General features: G+C 43.9%; 4 protein-coding genes across 7 annotated transcripts; 2 read left to right on the top strand and 2 right to left on the bottom strand.

Moving 5' to 3' along the window:
- Nucleotides 1-595: 595 nt before the first annotated feature.
- Nucleotides 596-5813, bottom strand: Rbp1-like. 2 transcript variants are annotated; one of them, XM_001355493.4, is made up of 2 exons: nt 5239-5809; nt 596-1378 (listed from the first exon to the last, which is right to left on the bottom strand). In XM_001355493.4, exons 1-2 carry the CDS (start codon nt 5634-5636, stop codon nt 1291-1293), a joined length of 486 nt encoding a protein of 161 aa, XP_001355529.2. In that variant the 5' UTR covers nt 5637-5809; the 3' UTR covers nt 596-1290. The 2 variants fall into 2 exon arrangements, with proteins under 2 accessions (XP_001355529.2, XP_033240674.1); XM_033384783.1 differs by lacking the exon at nt 596-1378 and adding an exon at nt 4123-4568 and having other exon boundaries at nt 5239-5813.
- Nucleotides 5814-6520: 707 nt separating this feature from the next.
- On the top strand, nt 6521-7247 carry Tim9a (translocase of inner membrane 9). Its single transcript, XM_002133647.3, has 3 exons — nt 6521-6701; nt 6821-6916; nt 6982-7247. Exons 1-3 carry the CDS (start codon nt 6642-6644, stop codon nt 7108-7110), a joined length of 285 nt encoding a protein of 94 aa, XP_002133683.1. The 5' UTR covers nt 6521-6641; the 3' UTR covers nt 7111-7247.
- Nucleotides 7248-7268: 21 nt separating this feature from the next.
- On the bottom strand, nt 7269-8836 carry Ype (yippee zinc finger protein). 2 transcript variants are annotated; one of them, XM_001355492.4, is made up of 4 exons: nt 8595-8836; nt 8204-8426; nt 7954-8113; nt 7269-7886 (listed from the first exon to the last, which is right to left on the bottom strand). In XM_001355492.4, exons 2-4 carry the CDS (start codon nt 8319-8321, stop codon nt 7799-7801), a joined length of 366 nt encoding a protein of 121 aa, XP_001355528.1. In that variant the 5' UTR covers nt 8322-8426; nt 8595-8836; the 3' UTR covers nt 7269-7798. The 2 variants fall into 2 exon arrangements, with proteins under 2 accessions (XP_001355528.1, XP_033240676.1); XM_033384785.1 differs by having other exon boundaries at nt 8591-8836.
- A 158-nt stretch (nt 8837-8994) lies between these two features.
- On the top strand, nt 8995-10144 carry LOC4815690 (mpv17-like protein 2). 2 transcript variants are annotated; one of them, XM_033384784.1, is made up of 2 exons: nt 8995-9213; nt 9326-10144. In XM_033384784.1, exon 2 carries the CDS (start codon nt 9467-9469, stop codon nt 10022-10024), a length of 558 nt encoding a protein of 185 aa, XP_033240675.1. In that variant the 5' UTR covers nt 8995-9213; nt 9326-9466; the 3' UTR covers nt 10025-10144. The 2 variants fall into 2 exon arrangements, with proteins under 2 accessions (XP_033240675.1, XP_001355527.1); XM_001355491.4 differs by having other exon boundaries at nt 8995-10144.
- Nucleotides 10145-16958: the final 6814 nt, after the last annotated feature.

Genomic DNA, 16958 nt, shown 5'->3' on the forward strand with positions numbered 1-16958 from the left:
GTAACCCACAAAAAATTATGCTGTATGAAGTATTTGGTCTAGTCTTTACATTACAACAAATTTATTACGTTATCTTTCACCAATTTGGCTCTAAAATTTTTCAATTTGTATAGTTTTCATGGGTATTTAAATACGAAATTTCCCTTAATGGGTTAAAGTATATAGCAAAGTTCGATTTTTCGATGAACTGAATTCGGTGAATATAATACACCCAAGGGTGCATAAATCATTTACATGGCTGCTTTATGATGATATATAGTTGTCCGATATATATTAAAAACATATGTATATATGCATAAATATATAGACATATGTATGTATGTATATACATACATATCTATGGGGTCTGAGAGTTACACTCTTCTGACAATTTTTAATTATTTTTCAAGGATAGTACATGCATCTACATACATCTGAACAGCTTGCTATCCTGCTCTGTTCCGTGGAGAACAGAGTCCGTCTCTTTCTGATTTGATTGCATAGTTAGGCTTACATAATCAAAAACCGGGCTGATATTTTTTTCCAATCATGCTGGATCATAACCATGGCTAAGGATATAAATGACCAATCCTCGTTTAATAGAAACTCGCATTAATTTTCAGTATTTTTTTGTATTTTTATTTTTTTGTAGACATTTTGTGTTACGACAGATTTTGAAATAAACAACACAACAAAAAAATAACAATAAAATGCGTCCATGAATGTTAAATCGCATTTACCTTTTGTTCTGTTCATTGTTGTTCTTCCGTGTGCTGTTTCTGTTGTTGTTGTTTGTTGCTGTTGCATGCTGACCTGATCTGACGGTTAGAATCTAACATGTGCTCAGCTCCTATATACCAATGTGTACCGTACTGTACCGCTTCCCTCCTTACCAATTGGCCATGATGCGCGTAGGGTTCGGGAAGGAGGAAATTACGTTGTGGGTCTTACTGTTACGATCAAACTCTACTTAATCCGCCCCTAGGGGGGCATCCAATAAACTGATAAAATTTACAATTATTTTAAACTTACATCCACATAGGGATGGCTTTTACTCCATGATTAAAGGAATTTCGTAGCTGCTGTCTGCTGCTGTCTGGTGAATCAATAACTTTGCGGCCACAACTGTAGCGCGCTCTACTATCTCTATGTGACTGTGGGGGTGTTTCTATTTTATTTTTAAAAGGGGAAGGTGGTGTGGTGAGCCTGTGTAAGTGTATATATATATATATATATGTATGTGTGTATATATATATATATTTATATATATATGTATAGGTTTAATCTGCTGCAACGGTATCCCCTCGCCTCCTAGTGCCGATCCCGGGAGTCGGAACGGCTGCGACGATCCCTTGAGAAGCTGCGACTGCGTGTCCTCGACCTTCTTGGGGACCTTGATCTGAAATTATATGGATATGGGGGGTGGGGGCACCATAGATGGAGATAGAAAGAGCGGGAAAAAGAGAGAGAGAGGAAAGAGAGAGAGAGAGAGAAATACAAATTAATAGTTTTTGTACTGTTGCTGACTGAAAATGAATGTAATAATTAGCAATTCCTTAATATGTAGGTAAAGTTGATAGTTGAGAATGTAGTCTCGATCAAACAACACACACAACTTGAACAGAGTCGGGCTGGGCTGGACTGTGGGTTGAGCTGAGCAGAGCTGAGGTTGAGGTCGAGGTCGAGTTGGAGGTTGAGTTGATCTGATCTGAACGGAGGCAGAGCTGAGCTGAGCGGAGTTGATTGGAGCGGACTGCTGATTGGAGCTGAGCAGAGCTGAGAGCTGGCTTGAGCTTGGTTGAGGTGGTCGAGATTTGAGTTGAGGTGGCAGATTTTGTGGCAGACTTTTGGGCCCCGTTACGAAAGCGTTGGTGGTGGTGTGACTTTACATAAGTAGTTGGTGGTGGTGGTGGTTGGTTGGTTGGTTGGTGGTTGATTGACTGGTTGATTGGTTGGTTGGTTGCTTAGTTGGCTGATTGATTGGTTGGTTGATGATCAGAGCAGACTGAGAAGACTGTAGTTGTAGTTGTAGTTGTAGTAATAGTAGCTGTTGTTGTTGAGTTGTAGTTGAGTTGTTGTTGTAGTTGTAGTTGTAGTTGTAGGACAGTTGATACGATTCTGATACTGATATTCTGATTTCGATTGATTAAGTGTCTGTGGTTGTGGATTGGTGGTACTGTGGTGGTTTTTTGTGTTGTTTTTGGTGGTTTTGGTGATGACTGTTCTTTCTTTCTTTTCTTTTCATATATATATATATATATATATAGTATTTTTTTTTTTTTTTCTTATTTTATCGCCTTCTGGCTGCAGCTGAAGAAGTTGGTCGGAGTTGGATGGAGAAGCAGTAGTGGAAGCAGCATCAGTAGAAGCGGCAACTGTGGAGGAATGATTGGTTGGTGGTGGTAGTGGTGGTGGTGGTGGTGGTGGTGCGCTCCCAAAGAGCTGAAGACGCCGCCATCCGCGATGCTTGAGATGGAGATACGAGACGAGACGAGACCAGACCAGACCAGAGCAGGGCGAGACGAGACGAGCAGAGACGAGAAGAGACGACGACGACGACGACCAGTAAGTCGAGGGCCTTCTAGCTCCTGGTGTTTGCTTGGTTGCGCTGGGTGGTTGTTGCATTGTGGGTGAAGAGGTTTGCTTTGAGTTGATCGGGTTTTTGCATGCACACACATACATATATACAGATATATAGAGCAGACCATTAGCGTGAACAACATTTATAGCAAGACGCAAAAAATAAAAGAGGAGAACGATCAAAAGAACAGAAACAAAAAAAAAAGAACAGGAAACGGAAACGGAAACAGAAACAGAGACCGAAACCGTACCACAAAAACTATACAAAAAGAAAAAAAAAAATAGTTAAATAACAAAATACAGAATAGATCATTTGGTTAATGCTGTTAATACGAGTATTCTTAGACCAAACATTGCATCTTCGCTGCAGTCGTTGTGGCTGCTGGTTTTGGGTTAAGCTGCGCTTCTGCTTGGCGGCCAAGAAAGGTTTCATACTTGCTGCGATTGAAGAGGGGTTGCTTTGCAATGGCATTAGCGTGAAGGCCTCAAGCAGCCCCAAGAGCTTATCGATTTGATTGGATTGGATTCATTCATTCATTCATTGATTTGATTGATTGATCTTTGAGCTTTGAGCAGAGGTGAGCAGAGGAACAGGTGCAATTACTGGGAGGTTGAGTAGGCGCAGTACCAGTACCAACAAGAGCCAGCAACGGGAAGGGGAGCCAATCTCAAAGGAATGTATCGGATCTGATCGGATCGGATCGACTTCCATTGCCGGCTCTCAAATCTTGTTGGTGTTTTCTTTTGATTCTTGTTGCTGTTGTTGTTGAATTTTTGTTGTAATAGTAGAAGTAAATAGTAGTAGTAGTATTAGCTGTTGTAATTGTAGCTGTAGCTGTTGCTGGTAGCCTGCGCTGAAGATGACAAATGATGTGGTGGTTGTTTGGTTGGTTGATTGGCTGATTGATTGGTGATGATGGTGGCTGAGGTTGGGGACAATTCGATCGACTTGAAGCTCTGGAGAGAAGTAGTCGAGGCCTAAGAACGTTGACGTTGGACCAAGTTGCCTGAATGAAGCGTTGCTGGATTCGATTGCATTGGGATGGGGCTTGGATTGGATCGGGTTGAATTGGTGTCTGTATCTGGGTTTCGTTTCGTTTGTGTTTGGTTTTGAGCGTGTGCGTGTGTGTGTGTGTGTGTGTGCTTCTGTACAGAGTTATAATTGGAGTTTGACTTGGATTCGGATGGATTCTCTGGAACAGTTATGGTTAGAGTGTTGCTGGCTTTGTTGCTGTTCTTGTTGTCGCACTTGCTGCTGTGCTGCTTCTGTTTTTAGTGTGGTTACAGTTGCACGCGTTTGCTGATTGCTGCAGTCAACAATATTTGAATTGCTTGCAACAGAACATAAATCAGAAGAAACAAAAGAAAACAAAATGAACTATGACTGATGTCTGGTGATGTCGTGGGTGGTTGGGTGGGTGGGTGTGCTGATTTTTCGTTTTTGCTGTTGCTGTTGCAGCCATAGCCATAGCCTCTAGTTGTTGGTTGTTGTTGATGATGGTGTGGACTGGACTGGACTGACTGCACCCAGGTATCCCATCCCATCCCATCCTGTGGGTGGTGGTGGGGGTAGTGGTAGCTGTGTGGTGTGGTGTTTTGTTTTTGTGGTGGTGGTGGTGGTGGAAGGGAGCATGTGTGCATTTAGTGTTGCTGTAATCGTCATTTGTTGCTGTCAACGGAATATATCGAACTTGTTGAAGTAGCAGAAATCGGCAAATATCATACTAAAGCCACACAACTTTCGTTTGCAGTTGGATGTGGTGTATGGTATTGTTGGTGTTCTTGTTGGAGTTGGTGGTGAAATGTGTGTCTGAGGAGGAGCAGGAGCTGTAGTAGTTGTGAGACGTGAACTTGTTCTGGTGGTGGTGGTGGTGGTTGTTGTTGTTGTAGTAGTAGTTCTTGTTGAAGGAAGAGGAGTAGTAGAAGTTCTAGTAGTAGTAGCTGTTGTTGTTGTTCTTATTGTTGTAGTTGTTGTTGTTGTTGTGCTTGTAGTAGTAGAAGACTTGATCCTGCAAAATGATTGTGAAACCACATTAAAACTGGCTCCATTCGTTCCATTTTTCATTGCAAGTTACAAAAACACAACATAATTTTCAAAGGTTTTTCTTTTTGTTTTTGGGTTTTGTTCAACCACTCCCCCTTCCCCTAACCTCTACCCCACCCTCGGCCAGGCCGAGTCTGTGCGATATGAATGTGAAAAGCATAAGAATAGTATGATGCATCGGTGCACAGCGATGCGGATGCGGATGAGGTTAAAAGTTTGCATGCAAAAAAGGCCTAGCATCTGCCTGTGGGCGTAGGAGGACGGGACGTTGACGCTGACGTCACGGCTGCTGACCCTCAGTGTACGACAGTGGCACCTCGGACGACTTGTGCGCAATCGACTGTTCCGTTCCCCACTGTGCAGACGCCACTGTGCGCGGCGCGCACCAGGCATGGACATGTACATGTAATCAATGTTTCTTTCTTTCTTTTTTTCTTCTTTTCTTTCTCTTGTGTATGTATACTAAAATCGATTTTTTCGCAACCATACGCACGCACACATGCACGGCCCGATGGCACCATAAATATTCTGCATGCACATCTGCATGCGTGTGTGCGCGCGCTCTGTGTGTGTGTAAGCACCTACACATGGAAACGAACATATTAATAATTTCATAACCTATTGCCGAGACTCACCTATATCGTCCACCGCCGTCCCCAGCACGGGCACCACCGCCGCCGCCGCCCCCACTGCCGCTTCGGGCGCCACGACGCGGTCCACCGCCACCTCCTCCGCCGCCACCACCACCGCCGCCGCCACCGCCTCGTCCTTCGCGTGACCGACCAGAAGACATTTCCACGCGAATGCGTGTGCCACAGCAGCGGGTTCCGTCCAGGCCACGGGTTGCGTCCTCTGCATCACGACGGTCCTCAAACTCCACAAATGCAAAGCCTGGCGGGTTGCGGGCCACCCAAACGTTGCGCAAGGGTCCATACTTGCTGAAAGCGTTCTCAATCTCGTATTTGGAGGCAGATGAGCCCAGGTTTCCCACGTAGACTTTGCAGGCCAGGTCCCATTCCCGGTATCGTGGCATTTTGGCGATGTGTGTTAGTGGCTTTATTCCGGCTTGTAAATACTTAATGCTTCTACTTTTTTTTTTTAAACACTTGCAATTGCGTCGCTGAAAATTTTAGATTTCCAGCACTCGAAAGACACGCCCAGCCACCCAGCAGAAAATTTTTGATTGTATTGAAAAAAAAGATGGCTGCCGGATTAGCACCCTCTGAAATATACTAAAATATACCTAAATATACCGCGTCACTTTAAAAATATACTACAAATACACTGACAAATTTTCTTCTTCCTCCTTCTGCTGCTGCTGTTTCCTCTTATCTGCTATGTTGGCCTCCACCGTGCAAGGGTTGCGTACCTTTGTGCAGTAGTTTTCCGGCGGTCGATGCTATTTTTATTTCGGTTTCTGCGTAAATTTCCACCTCCGAAAATACCAAAATATACTGACTCGTTGCGACAATATACCGTAAATATACCGATGAAAAAACTTAGCCCACTTAAGCCCCCTTTATTGAAACTGGGTAACAACTTAAATCAAACCGCGGAAAATAATACTGTTTGCAAATTCTTCTTGTAGATAGGACCTGCTTATATTTATTAAAATAAATAGCCGATGTAGATCCATGGTAACTTTTCTAGGGTTGACCGCTTTTGCTTAAACCTTATTTTATAAACAACCCAATAGAGATGAGAACTGATGAGATAAAGTTAACCAGTCTAGTAGGAAATTGATGTTTTAATCGGATACAATTAGGAGTTCAGACCCCCAGGTATTAGCTAGCTAGTTATATTCAACGCAATATCCAAAACGAGGAATATGATGCAACTTGAATACAAGAAATTCGTCAGTTTATTTACGGTTTGTTTTTTTTAAATATATGACATAGTTCTGGTATATTTCTGAGGGTCAGACCGTATGTCATATCGATAAGGTCACATTGCACTGCTGTCCCTACTATATATTCAATTCAATTCCCCTTGAATAACTAATTATTGAGAAAACTTCAATTAAACATAACAAAAGAACATGGATACAACGCCGGAAAAAATTGCTTTGAGTGATCTGGACAAGGAGCAGATGAAGACGGTGAGTGCAAAGTCATTATTCGCGCCTGATTTCCGCAACATCATTCCCAACGTGATGCAATGCAGTCTATACACATTGTGAACAAATTCACTAAACTAACCGCTGATCCACCTATGTAGTTCTCCGACTTTCTGTTGTCCTACAACCGTCTATCCGAGATGTGCTTCACAGACTGCGTTCGCGACTTCACATGCCGTGACGTAAAGGAGAGCGAGGTAAGTCAGATGAGATTCGCTCAGTCAATTGACCAGTATCCATCCGCCATTTGTGTTTTTTGCAGAAGACATGCTCGCTGAACTGTATGGAAAAGTACCTGAAGATGAACCAGCGTGTGTCGCAGCGCTTCCAGGAATTCCAAATGGTTGCCAGCGAGAATGCTTTGGCCATGGAGAAAAAGCTTCGGAAATAAAACTAGAGATATTACTTTTAGACGAAAACAAACACAATGGATACACACCAATAATTATAGAAATGAATGCATTTTTGATGCAGTTGTGACCAAAAGTGAAGAGATGACAACTAAAGAACCAAAGAACAAACAGCTAAGCGCCTTAAATTGTTGTAATATTCGATGGATCAGTGTGCTTTATTGTTGATTTATTTACGGGCTAGAGATCTCGTTTAAAAAAAGACACAAATGTGATTATTTAAGGGTAATCTGTTCGGATCAATCGTTTGGTTGGCTCGCCTTTTGTGAGGTGCCACAGCGACCGGAACCGAACCTTTTAGCAGTTCAGCCTCATGACGTATTTTACAATAGGGGAGCGGAGCCGCAGCTGCTTATGTGCTAAAGGCCTAAAACTACGTTTAAGTATCGTTAAGACAGTGCCATAGTCTCGTCTTCTGTCGGGATGAGATGATCATGCTCCCCGCTCTGGGCACAGACACGACACGGACACGGAGCTCAATCATTGACTACGGCGATCTGTTCTCTAAATTAGGCTTAATTTATAAAAGCCCTCGCCTTCGGCTTGCTATTCAATACTAAGGGTTATGCGCGGTTCGGTTCGCCTTATGCATGCTTATGCTTTCTTCAGGGTGCGAATTGGTGCGGGCTGGACTGGTATGCCAGTGGCTAGCACTGTTCTTGCTCGGATTCAGTGACTCGTGGTGGGCGCCTCTGCGGGAAAGCCCTCGGCCTCATTAATCAATGCATACTCCAAGATGACGCGTCCCTCTTTGTATCTAGAGCGAGAGGAGCGGAGTGAAGGAGCTAGGGTGAGGATCCTAACAGTGCGATAGGGATACTTACTTTTGGGACTCTTCGGTGGCGAACTCGTACATCCAGCCCAGTTTGGCACCGCAGTTCTTGCACATGACGTCGCGCACCATGTGCCGCCCGGTGAGCATGACACGCTCCTGGATGTTGCTGAAGGTCAGGTTGACCACGCGTTTGAACAGGTATGCACGGCCTGTGGGAGCGATGAGATATAATAATAATGCCATTCCAGCTGCCATCCGTTGCATAACTCCTCGATGGGTTATGGAGTGATGTGGCTTACCCGTCGCTCCAGTGAATCTCGTGCTGATCAGTTGGCTGCGGTTGGTCAGGTTCGTGTGGCACTGGGCGCAGTTGAATAGCTTCAGGCCTCCCAGGTGCTCCAGAAATACGCGTCCCATTTCTCTCTCACTCTTTCCCCAAGTGCGTTAGTGTGTGTATGCTAGAGATTGGTGTGATTGCGGCCGTGTTTGTGTGTAGCAGCGTTCCTTTGTTTGCCTTGGAATCTAGGCGGAAAAATGGTTAAAGTGCTATTCCCAGACGCTATGACAGTGCGCGATGCAATCGTTGTAATGCTTATCTGCTGTGCTTTTGTTTTGGAGTACATTAATTGCCTTACTTTGCACAACAAAAAGCTACACATGCATACATACTTATGATATGTACATACATACCTCACCCCAGCTGTTGGGTGGACTCTTGACTGCGATCGCTCAGCAGTGGACACCCAGGAGACGGACGATTACAGACTTAACAATTGATGTGGGGGGCGGGTCCAAGGCAGCTACTGACAATCACCGATTAAGATTCACAACTTGTTTATTGCGACGCTTGCAAAAAAAATAAAACAAAACGCAATGGAATGCTTTCTAGAGTTGTCGCTATATTCTACTATCGATATCACTATCGATTGAGCCATCGATATAATAAAGCATCAAGTATATATTTATTTGCTACTACGATTATTTGAAGTGAATATAATGATTTATAACGATATCCCCATTAAGAATATATATAGTTTCGAGACATTTTAGCTGCGTTTTGAGTTACAGTGACATTGTACATATCGGTTGATGGGTCGATAACATGTCCAGCCCTGGTTGAACAGCTGCTACTACACGTGATTGTTGTTGGCCTGTTTTTCTGGCCTTTTGGCCTTTTAAAAGTCAAGTCTATTAAATATTTAGGAAAATCATGTACAAAACGGTTTAAATTAGGTTTAGAATAAATTAAACATCAACAGTGCAACCTTTGGACCGACCCGTGGCTGCAACGCACTGCATTGGCGACCATGTAAATTTCGTTTCAACCCAACCGACCCGTGAAACCGTATTCTGTTACGTCCACACTCCTCCAAACTATTCGCACATTACAAACAAACAATATGCAATCCCTTCGCTGCCAGGCCCGGATCCTCTTCTCAACCGCGGCGAGCAGCGGGCGCCTCATCAGACTGAACCTCTTGCGGAATGTTGCCACCGGCAGTGGCACTGGCACCGGCTCTGGCACTGGCTCCGGCTCCGGCTTCCGCTCTCGCGCCAAACTAATGCAGAAGCTGCGTGAGTGGCACGCGAGAGCGTTCAGCAATAGGTTCCTGCTGTTCACCAACGTAGGCATCTCGCTGACGCTCAGCTGCCTCGGCGATGTGATGGAGCAACACCTGGAGATCTACAGTGGGGAGATCGAACGGTTTGACAGCCTGCGCACCAGCCACATGGCCACCAGCGGTGTCACCGTGGGCATCATCTGCCACTTCTGGTACAAGATGCTAGACAAGCGGATGCCCGGCCGCAGCATGCGCGTGGTGGCCAAGAAAATTGTGCTCGACCAGCTGATCTGCTCGCCCGTCTACATCAGCGTCTTCTTTGTCACCCTAGGACTACTCGAGCAGAAGGACAAGCACGAGGTGTGGGATGAGATCAAGGACAAGGCCTGGAAGTTGTACGCGGCCGAGTGGACAGTGTGGCCGGCAGCGCAGTTCATAAACTTCTACTGGATACCCACCCACTACCGCATCTTCTACGACAACATCATCAGCCTGGGCTACGACGTGCTCACGTCGAAGGTGAAGCACACAAAGTCGCACATCAAAAAAATTCCCTAACAGGCACTGTCTGCGAGCGCCCCTACCTCAGCAAACGAAGCATTGTATTGTAACTATTTATTTCGAAAACCTTGTAAATACAGACGAGTCTATGTACGGTACACTCGGCCACGCCAAAGATTTTGTTAATCTATGTATCTATGTATGTCTGAAGTAAGTGCACCCCGATGCGGGCCATGTAGGAAGGCCTCGTTTGGGCTGAAGACTGATCGATCTGGCGTCGAACCAACCAGTTTGATCCACATGTTCATGTGGTTTATATGCATACACATAAGTACGGGGACTGTGCAATTTGATCTCGGCGGATGTAATGCGTGAATGCTTGGTGAATGGCTGTCCGAACCGGTTCGAATCACTAGCGTAACCGAATACCGATCTGCCATATGTCGGTAACTGCAATTGACTTTCGGGTACAATGACCAATGGAGCTGAAACTGGAGTACTATATAGAGCAGGACCTGTGCCAGTGGGAAGCCCTTCAGCCTTCAGATCCCAACGCGATGACGCACATCGATCTCAGTGGATGGCGATAAGAGACCCTCTAGCAACAGTCCCAAACACGCGATGCCAGGCCCACCTCCTGAGCTTCCCCATTGCCCTCCTTCTCCTTCCGCACCTGCTTCCCCCTGACATTACCCAATAGATTGATAAGCTTTGGTTGCCAGCGACTTTAAAAATAAATCACGAAACCCATCCCATTAACCGATAGGAGACTGATAGTGGACGAGAATGTACGAAACATTCAAAAATATACCTACCTACTGTGTACTATGTATAGATCAATAGCCGAACGAGTATTTTGCAATTAAAAAATTCCTTGGTATCAATTATGGGATGAGAACATCATCCTCAGAAAAGTCCTTTATATTGTAAAGATTTAAATCAATTTGTCAGCTAAACTATACTTCCAAATGCGAATGGAAATGTAAATGGCTGTTGAAGTGCCCTCTACAGAAGGCCCCTCTACCACAAACAAGTTTTTAAAAAACATTAAACCACCTGGAATCAGCTGGAACTATTTCGGGGGACGCATCAGGACACTCTCTCCCTGCTCAACATGAATACATATGTACATTTTCTCCTCATATCCACAGCCATTAATGGAACGAACAGCCGTCAAACCTTATCACTTTCAGCGTTCGCTTTTTTTTATTTCGAAAGCGTTTAATTAGAATCGTGCTTGACATTGATAATGAAAGTTCCCAAATTATAAAAAATAAGCGAGAGACTCGTAATTAAATGCCATTTGATGGGTCTCACAAATCGAAGTTTCTTTGAGGCTACTCGAAAGTAAATGGCGAACTGTTTCGCCTTTGTCCGGTCTCTGGTCTGGCATCAATTTGAATGTATTTGCGTTCAATTTATTTGGAGCTTTCTTGTTGTATTGTTTTTTGCATTTATTTATGTATTTGGATTTGGAATTGGAATTGTGTCTGATCAGAGACCAGTTTGGGGGGCCTTTTTCAGACATTTGTTGTATATTTTGTCGACGAGTTTCGGCGAGCAGCCAGGTAGCAACAGAATGTCGTTAGAAATATGTATTCCGATATCTCTGTCAGAATGTACATACATACATATGTACATACACATACGTACATATGGTATAAATATATTAAATCATATCATGGACCATATTATAAGCAATACCCTAATTTTGTATTGTTTTAATTTTTTTTTTGGGTAAAGAATTTTTCGATACATTGTACATTAGTGATATAACAATCTATAGAACAAACAGACTATTATGTTACAGTTCTCTTCCATGGTTGTTAAAAGAGATACATACATATGTATGTACATATGTTATTATAGTTATGATAAGGGAAAAGAATTAGTTATAATTATGATCCAAGATGGATCTTTACTTCACATGTATGTACATATATGTATGTATATGCAAACACACATACCTACGTGTGTGTTAGTATTTACATAAATAGACATCCCATCTAGATCCATCTGGTTATTCCACCCCCCCCTTCACCCGTTCACCCAGCAAAGACACTATTTACCCATTAAGAACAGATATATGTATGAATGTATGTAGCATATCTGCTGACGCACTGCGTCATCTGTCATGTGTGTGTGTGAGATAATCCACACATATCGGCCAGCGCTTGCGGATTGGTCAGATTTCAGGGCTCGTCTCGCAATTCCGGCCAAAAGAAGTGTACAAGTGTACGTTGATTATATAAGCCAAGACTGTTGGGCCCACAGAGAGAGAGCAGAGAAGAATGTGGCAAGCCGCAGGCGGTGCCGAAGAGCGCGACACACGCGCAGCATAGCGACAGCCAAAATGTTTGCAAAAAGAGCCAAAGAGTCGCGCGCCGGCGGGCAAAGAGCGCGTATAATGTACGCAGCCAGATTCGAACAGGTGCCACTCATACACGCAAAGAGGCGAGTGTGCATGTGTGTCTGTGTGTACGATACAAAGTATTTCATTTGGACACTTGCTGTCGTCTGTCTGTCTGTCTGTCGCTTTGTCGCTCTGTCGCTGTGTCGGACTGTCTGTCTTTCTGCCTCTGTTTTCTGACTGATTGACTTGCCAACTAGACACATATTTGTTCGTATTATTTCTCGTATTTCTTTGTGTGCCGTTTTTTTTTTTTGTTTTTCGTTTTGCCGAATCAAGTTTTGCTTTTTTGACTGCTCGCCCGCTCGACCCGGCCACGCGCAGGTAAATTGCGAGCTCCTATGTAAATGGTGGGTGATCGTCTCTCTGTGTGTGTGTGTGTGTGTGTGTGTGTGTAACCATTTAGCATCTAGCATAGATTCTAACGAAAAAACGAAAAAACCACTGATCAACTAGCGGATGCTCATCGATGGTTGGCTCACCCAAAAGTATGCTAGGCGCAGGGCAAAGTATAAGATCCCCATGTAAGCCCTGGCCCCACCCCTCTCGCTCTGGTTGGCCTTATACGCTCTCTCATACCCTGCCAGCATCGAATGGTGGCAAAAGTTGAGAATTTCAACAGTTAACGTACAGTTAACACTTTTCTCAATAGCAAAGCACAAACTTTATATAAATCCAGTATACAGTGCAGAACAATCAGATGTTTGCGAAGTATGGTGGAAAGAATTTTCTATCCCAGAGATGATATTTTTGTATATTCCTTAACATCTTTAAGAACCGAGCTCATACATATGTACATATATGTACATATGTGGGCATTTCATAGTTGAATAATACGAAAGGAAGCCCTATGTATATTCACCAGAAAAATTACAACAATCGAATGTAAGGTCTTAAAGACCTTTTTTCTTTTCCTCTTTTTCTTTTGCTATAAATCCGTGAAGGCATCTATCATTAAGTTACAGGATTCCGTGGTAATAAAAGGTTGGACAGTTCTATATGTTAGAGAGACTTTATGGAACAACTTTTATCAAGAATGGGAGATATTCTTAAGGGAGGTAATAGTAAAGGAAAACATGACCATACAAAAATTGTTGGTTAAGTTAATAGGGTTTGAGATCCAAGCTAATGAAAATATATGTCAATAAATTTAGAAAATACTCTCTGCAGAAAGGTATATACATTTATGGAAATCGGACCTGTCGGCGGACCTTTTGTACTTATCGGGTGAGTCGGGTGTACGTACATTACTTTTTCAGGTCTTGTTCTTCTTTTGAGCGCCCACGTGTCATTGACTCTACATAGGAATATAGTGGGTATTTTGTTGGTTCCATTAAATTTGGGATTTTTTTCTATGGGCCTCTGCCGATGGCCGCACGCGATCTGGACACGAGATCAGGCACCGGCCATAAAGAGCGATCGTTAAAAATATCGTAAAACGTTATGATCCTCCAACTTGCTCTCTCTCTCTCTATCTATCTATCTATCTATCTATCCACTGTCTATCTATCCTACGACTGTCCCTAACCTTGAAAAGAATTCCCAAAAAGAATCAATTAGAGAGATAGATAGTAGCAACGCAGCTGGTAAACACCGACAAAAAATGCGATTGTTTTATTTTCTCCATTTTGTGCGGTTTTCATAAGTGCTATTTTTGAATGCCAAAGATCGGCAGTGAAAATTGGAGGCTACCATGGGGACGGGGGAGTTGGCAGGCATGTGGCAGGGCGGGACAAGACCTTGAGCAGTAAAAAATGTGCGAGTATATGGATTGTGGATTGTGGGATGAGAGCGAGGAGAACCGACAGCCGAATCGAACAAGAAAATAAAGAAAGCTCTCGCGTAAGCAAATAAATCACTTAGCTCCACCGCCCACGATTCTTGGCCATAATAAACATCCATGCTATATATGTACATACATATGTATATTTATATTGTACCAATGTTAAAGCTATCCCAGTAGACGGGATAGTACGTGCATTAGAGCAGATCTTTAAAGGAATAAATCAAGTTCAGGGTAAGGTTCATGTCATTTCTTTATAATTCCAACCAAAGCAGTAAAATTTCCATTGAATTTATACCGATCCAATGGATTCATTCACATGATCAAGCGACTCATAAATTTCCTATAACAGTCTGAATAAATTCGGAAAATACGTAGAAAAAGCCAGAGCATATATGTATCCTATATGTACTATATACACAGGATATATGTACATACGTGCCCATATCCGCACTCAAAATGACTTGCGGATTTCCAGCCCAATGATGGTCTGCTGACTAAAGTGCTATCTACTTTATTTTTTGCTTCTTGAATGATTTGTCACCGGGTGCGTGGTGTGGTGTGGTGTGGTGTGGTGTGGTGTCGTGTGGTGCAGGGGATGGGGCAGGAGATGGGGCTTCAGCGATAAAGCCGCATTCATCAAGCTAGCTAACCGATCGGCATCATGTGGTGCTCTGTATCTGTATTTGTATCTGTGCTTGGGTCTCCGCAAGTTTTATCTCTCCGCACTCCCTGACAGCCAAAGCTCCGGAAACGTGTATCTTGTGATCGCGGGGACCGACGGAAGGCGACGACCGGGGAAAACAGTGGGCGTGGAGTTGATAACTGAGCATGAGTGGCTGTTTCTTTCGTTTTTGGGGAGGGCGTGTGCCAGGGCCTTGCGTCAGAGGATTGATAAGGCCCCAAGAAAAAAGAGGCAGATGATCAGTTGATCAGTTTTTTAAGCGGCAGCAAATTCCTTTAACTGCCTATATCGTAGCCATATCATACGATTGATACTGCGTCGTCCGTAAAACCCTATAGCCCCCTAGCATTACGAACAAAGCGATATTTGAATTTGTGAATCGCATTGAATTGGATCACTCGGGACTCGAGAGTCGGGCGGAAGGGGCAGCGCATGCCTAAGCGGGGTGCCGCAGTTCCAATTGCCTCGACATAGTTGGCTGTTGGCTGCGATTAAAGTAGCTCGATCTCCGCTGAACCCCAATCCGATTTTACGTCATTGTACATATGCACCACCACCGGCACCGACACCGACACCGACACCGCCACCGCCACCACCCTCCGCCACCATCTCACCCTGCTGCTGGCCATCAAGTGCGTAATTTGCAAATTCGATTTCGATTTCGAATTAGCAAGAACTCAAGCCCAATTTTGGGTTAACAACAACAAGGTGATACATTTCCGGTGAAAACATAATGAATATTTACAGAATGAAACGAAAACAACCAGAGAAAGAGATATTCCTACTATGATTCGACAAGATAGAAAAGATATACACTCGAACTTCCTAGTTTGCATTTTAATGATTGAAATAGGAAATAGGAATTATACCAATCAAATGTCAGTGTGCATATCCTTAAGTGAGTTTGGGATAGGTTTATACCAGGGATCGTCACGCATACATTCCAGTGCATACAAACCCCTTTCCTAACCTACGCAGTGTGCATAGGTTGCTGCTGCTGACCTCTGGTTTCCCTTCTTGCCTCTTCAAGAATCCAATACACTCTGGGGCTAGACGGGTATACTCGTATATGCAAATGAGATCGAGTCCGAATGCTGTGCTTCTCGGATGACGCGTTTGGTTATCAAGGTAAGGAAAACGGATCGAAAATAAGTCATCAAAACAATAACAAAATGATTGTAAAGATTCAGGGGAAAAAACATGTCAGTCGATGCGAGTGGGGAAGGGCAGTGGGGGGGGGGGGGGGGAGGTTAAGGCAGCATATTACGCATACGCCTCATGTGGCGACGTTGAATACACACATACATGGGAAAAGTGGGCCCGTTTCAAGCGAACGCGCCTCCAAAAAACACTCACCCACACACACATGCAGATAGTGAGATATTGTATACATACACGGACACACCCCTCCATCCGTACGTACGTATGTACGTATGTATGTACAGTCATTCACAGAAATGTGGGCGTCCTTGATCATGCCTTCGAATGTAAGCAGTGTAAGCAGTTCAGTGACTTTTGCTCTCGATGTGCGGTGCACCCGTTCGCGAATCGTTCCTGTCTATCGGATAGCCTGCGCCTCCCATTCCCATTCCCGTTACACTTTCGCTCAGTGCACGTTTATTGTTTGTTTATCTTTCAGTTACGTCGGAATATACATACGAACAGCACATACATACGCATGCACGTGGGAATCGTTTATCAAGTTGTTTTCGTGCAAATTTGTTGATCTTCGCCTTAAAATATTATTAATAACAATAACACCCCATACTAAAGAACGACCAAGATAGGGCGAGGGAATGCTAGAGCGAAAGGAAAAGGAAAGAAGCCAGTCGAAGGTCAGCCACAGCCACTGTGACCCACTAAGGAGAGGAGGAGGCCAAAATGGACAGACGAAGAGAGAGAGAGAGAGAGAGAGATAGACCCACAGACACACATTACAACAGGGCAGGGTCAGAGCTACAGAGCTACAGAGTGCGAGTGCGAGTGCGAGTGCGAGGGACAGAGACAGAGGCACAGTCTGTCCAGTACATTGACATTGAAATTATTCGTATTTGTATCGCGCGATAGGCATGAAGCGATGAAGACGATGAGGACAACGATAATTTATTTGTTT

Source organism: Drosophila pseudoobscura, chromosome X, assembly GCF_009870125.1.
Source record: "Drosophila pseudoobscura strain MV-25-SWS-2005 chromosome X, UCI_Dpse_MV25, whole genome shotgun sequence".
NCBI lineage: Eukaryota > Metazoa > Arthropoda > Insecta > Diptera > Drosophilidae > Drosophila > Drosophila pseudoobscura.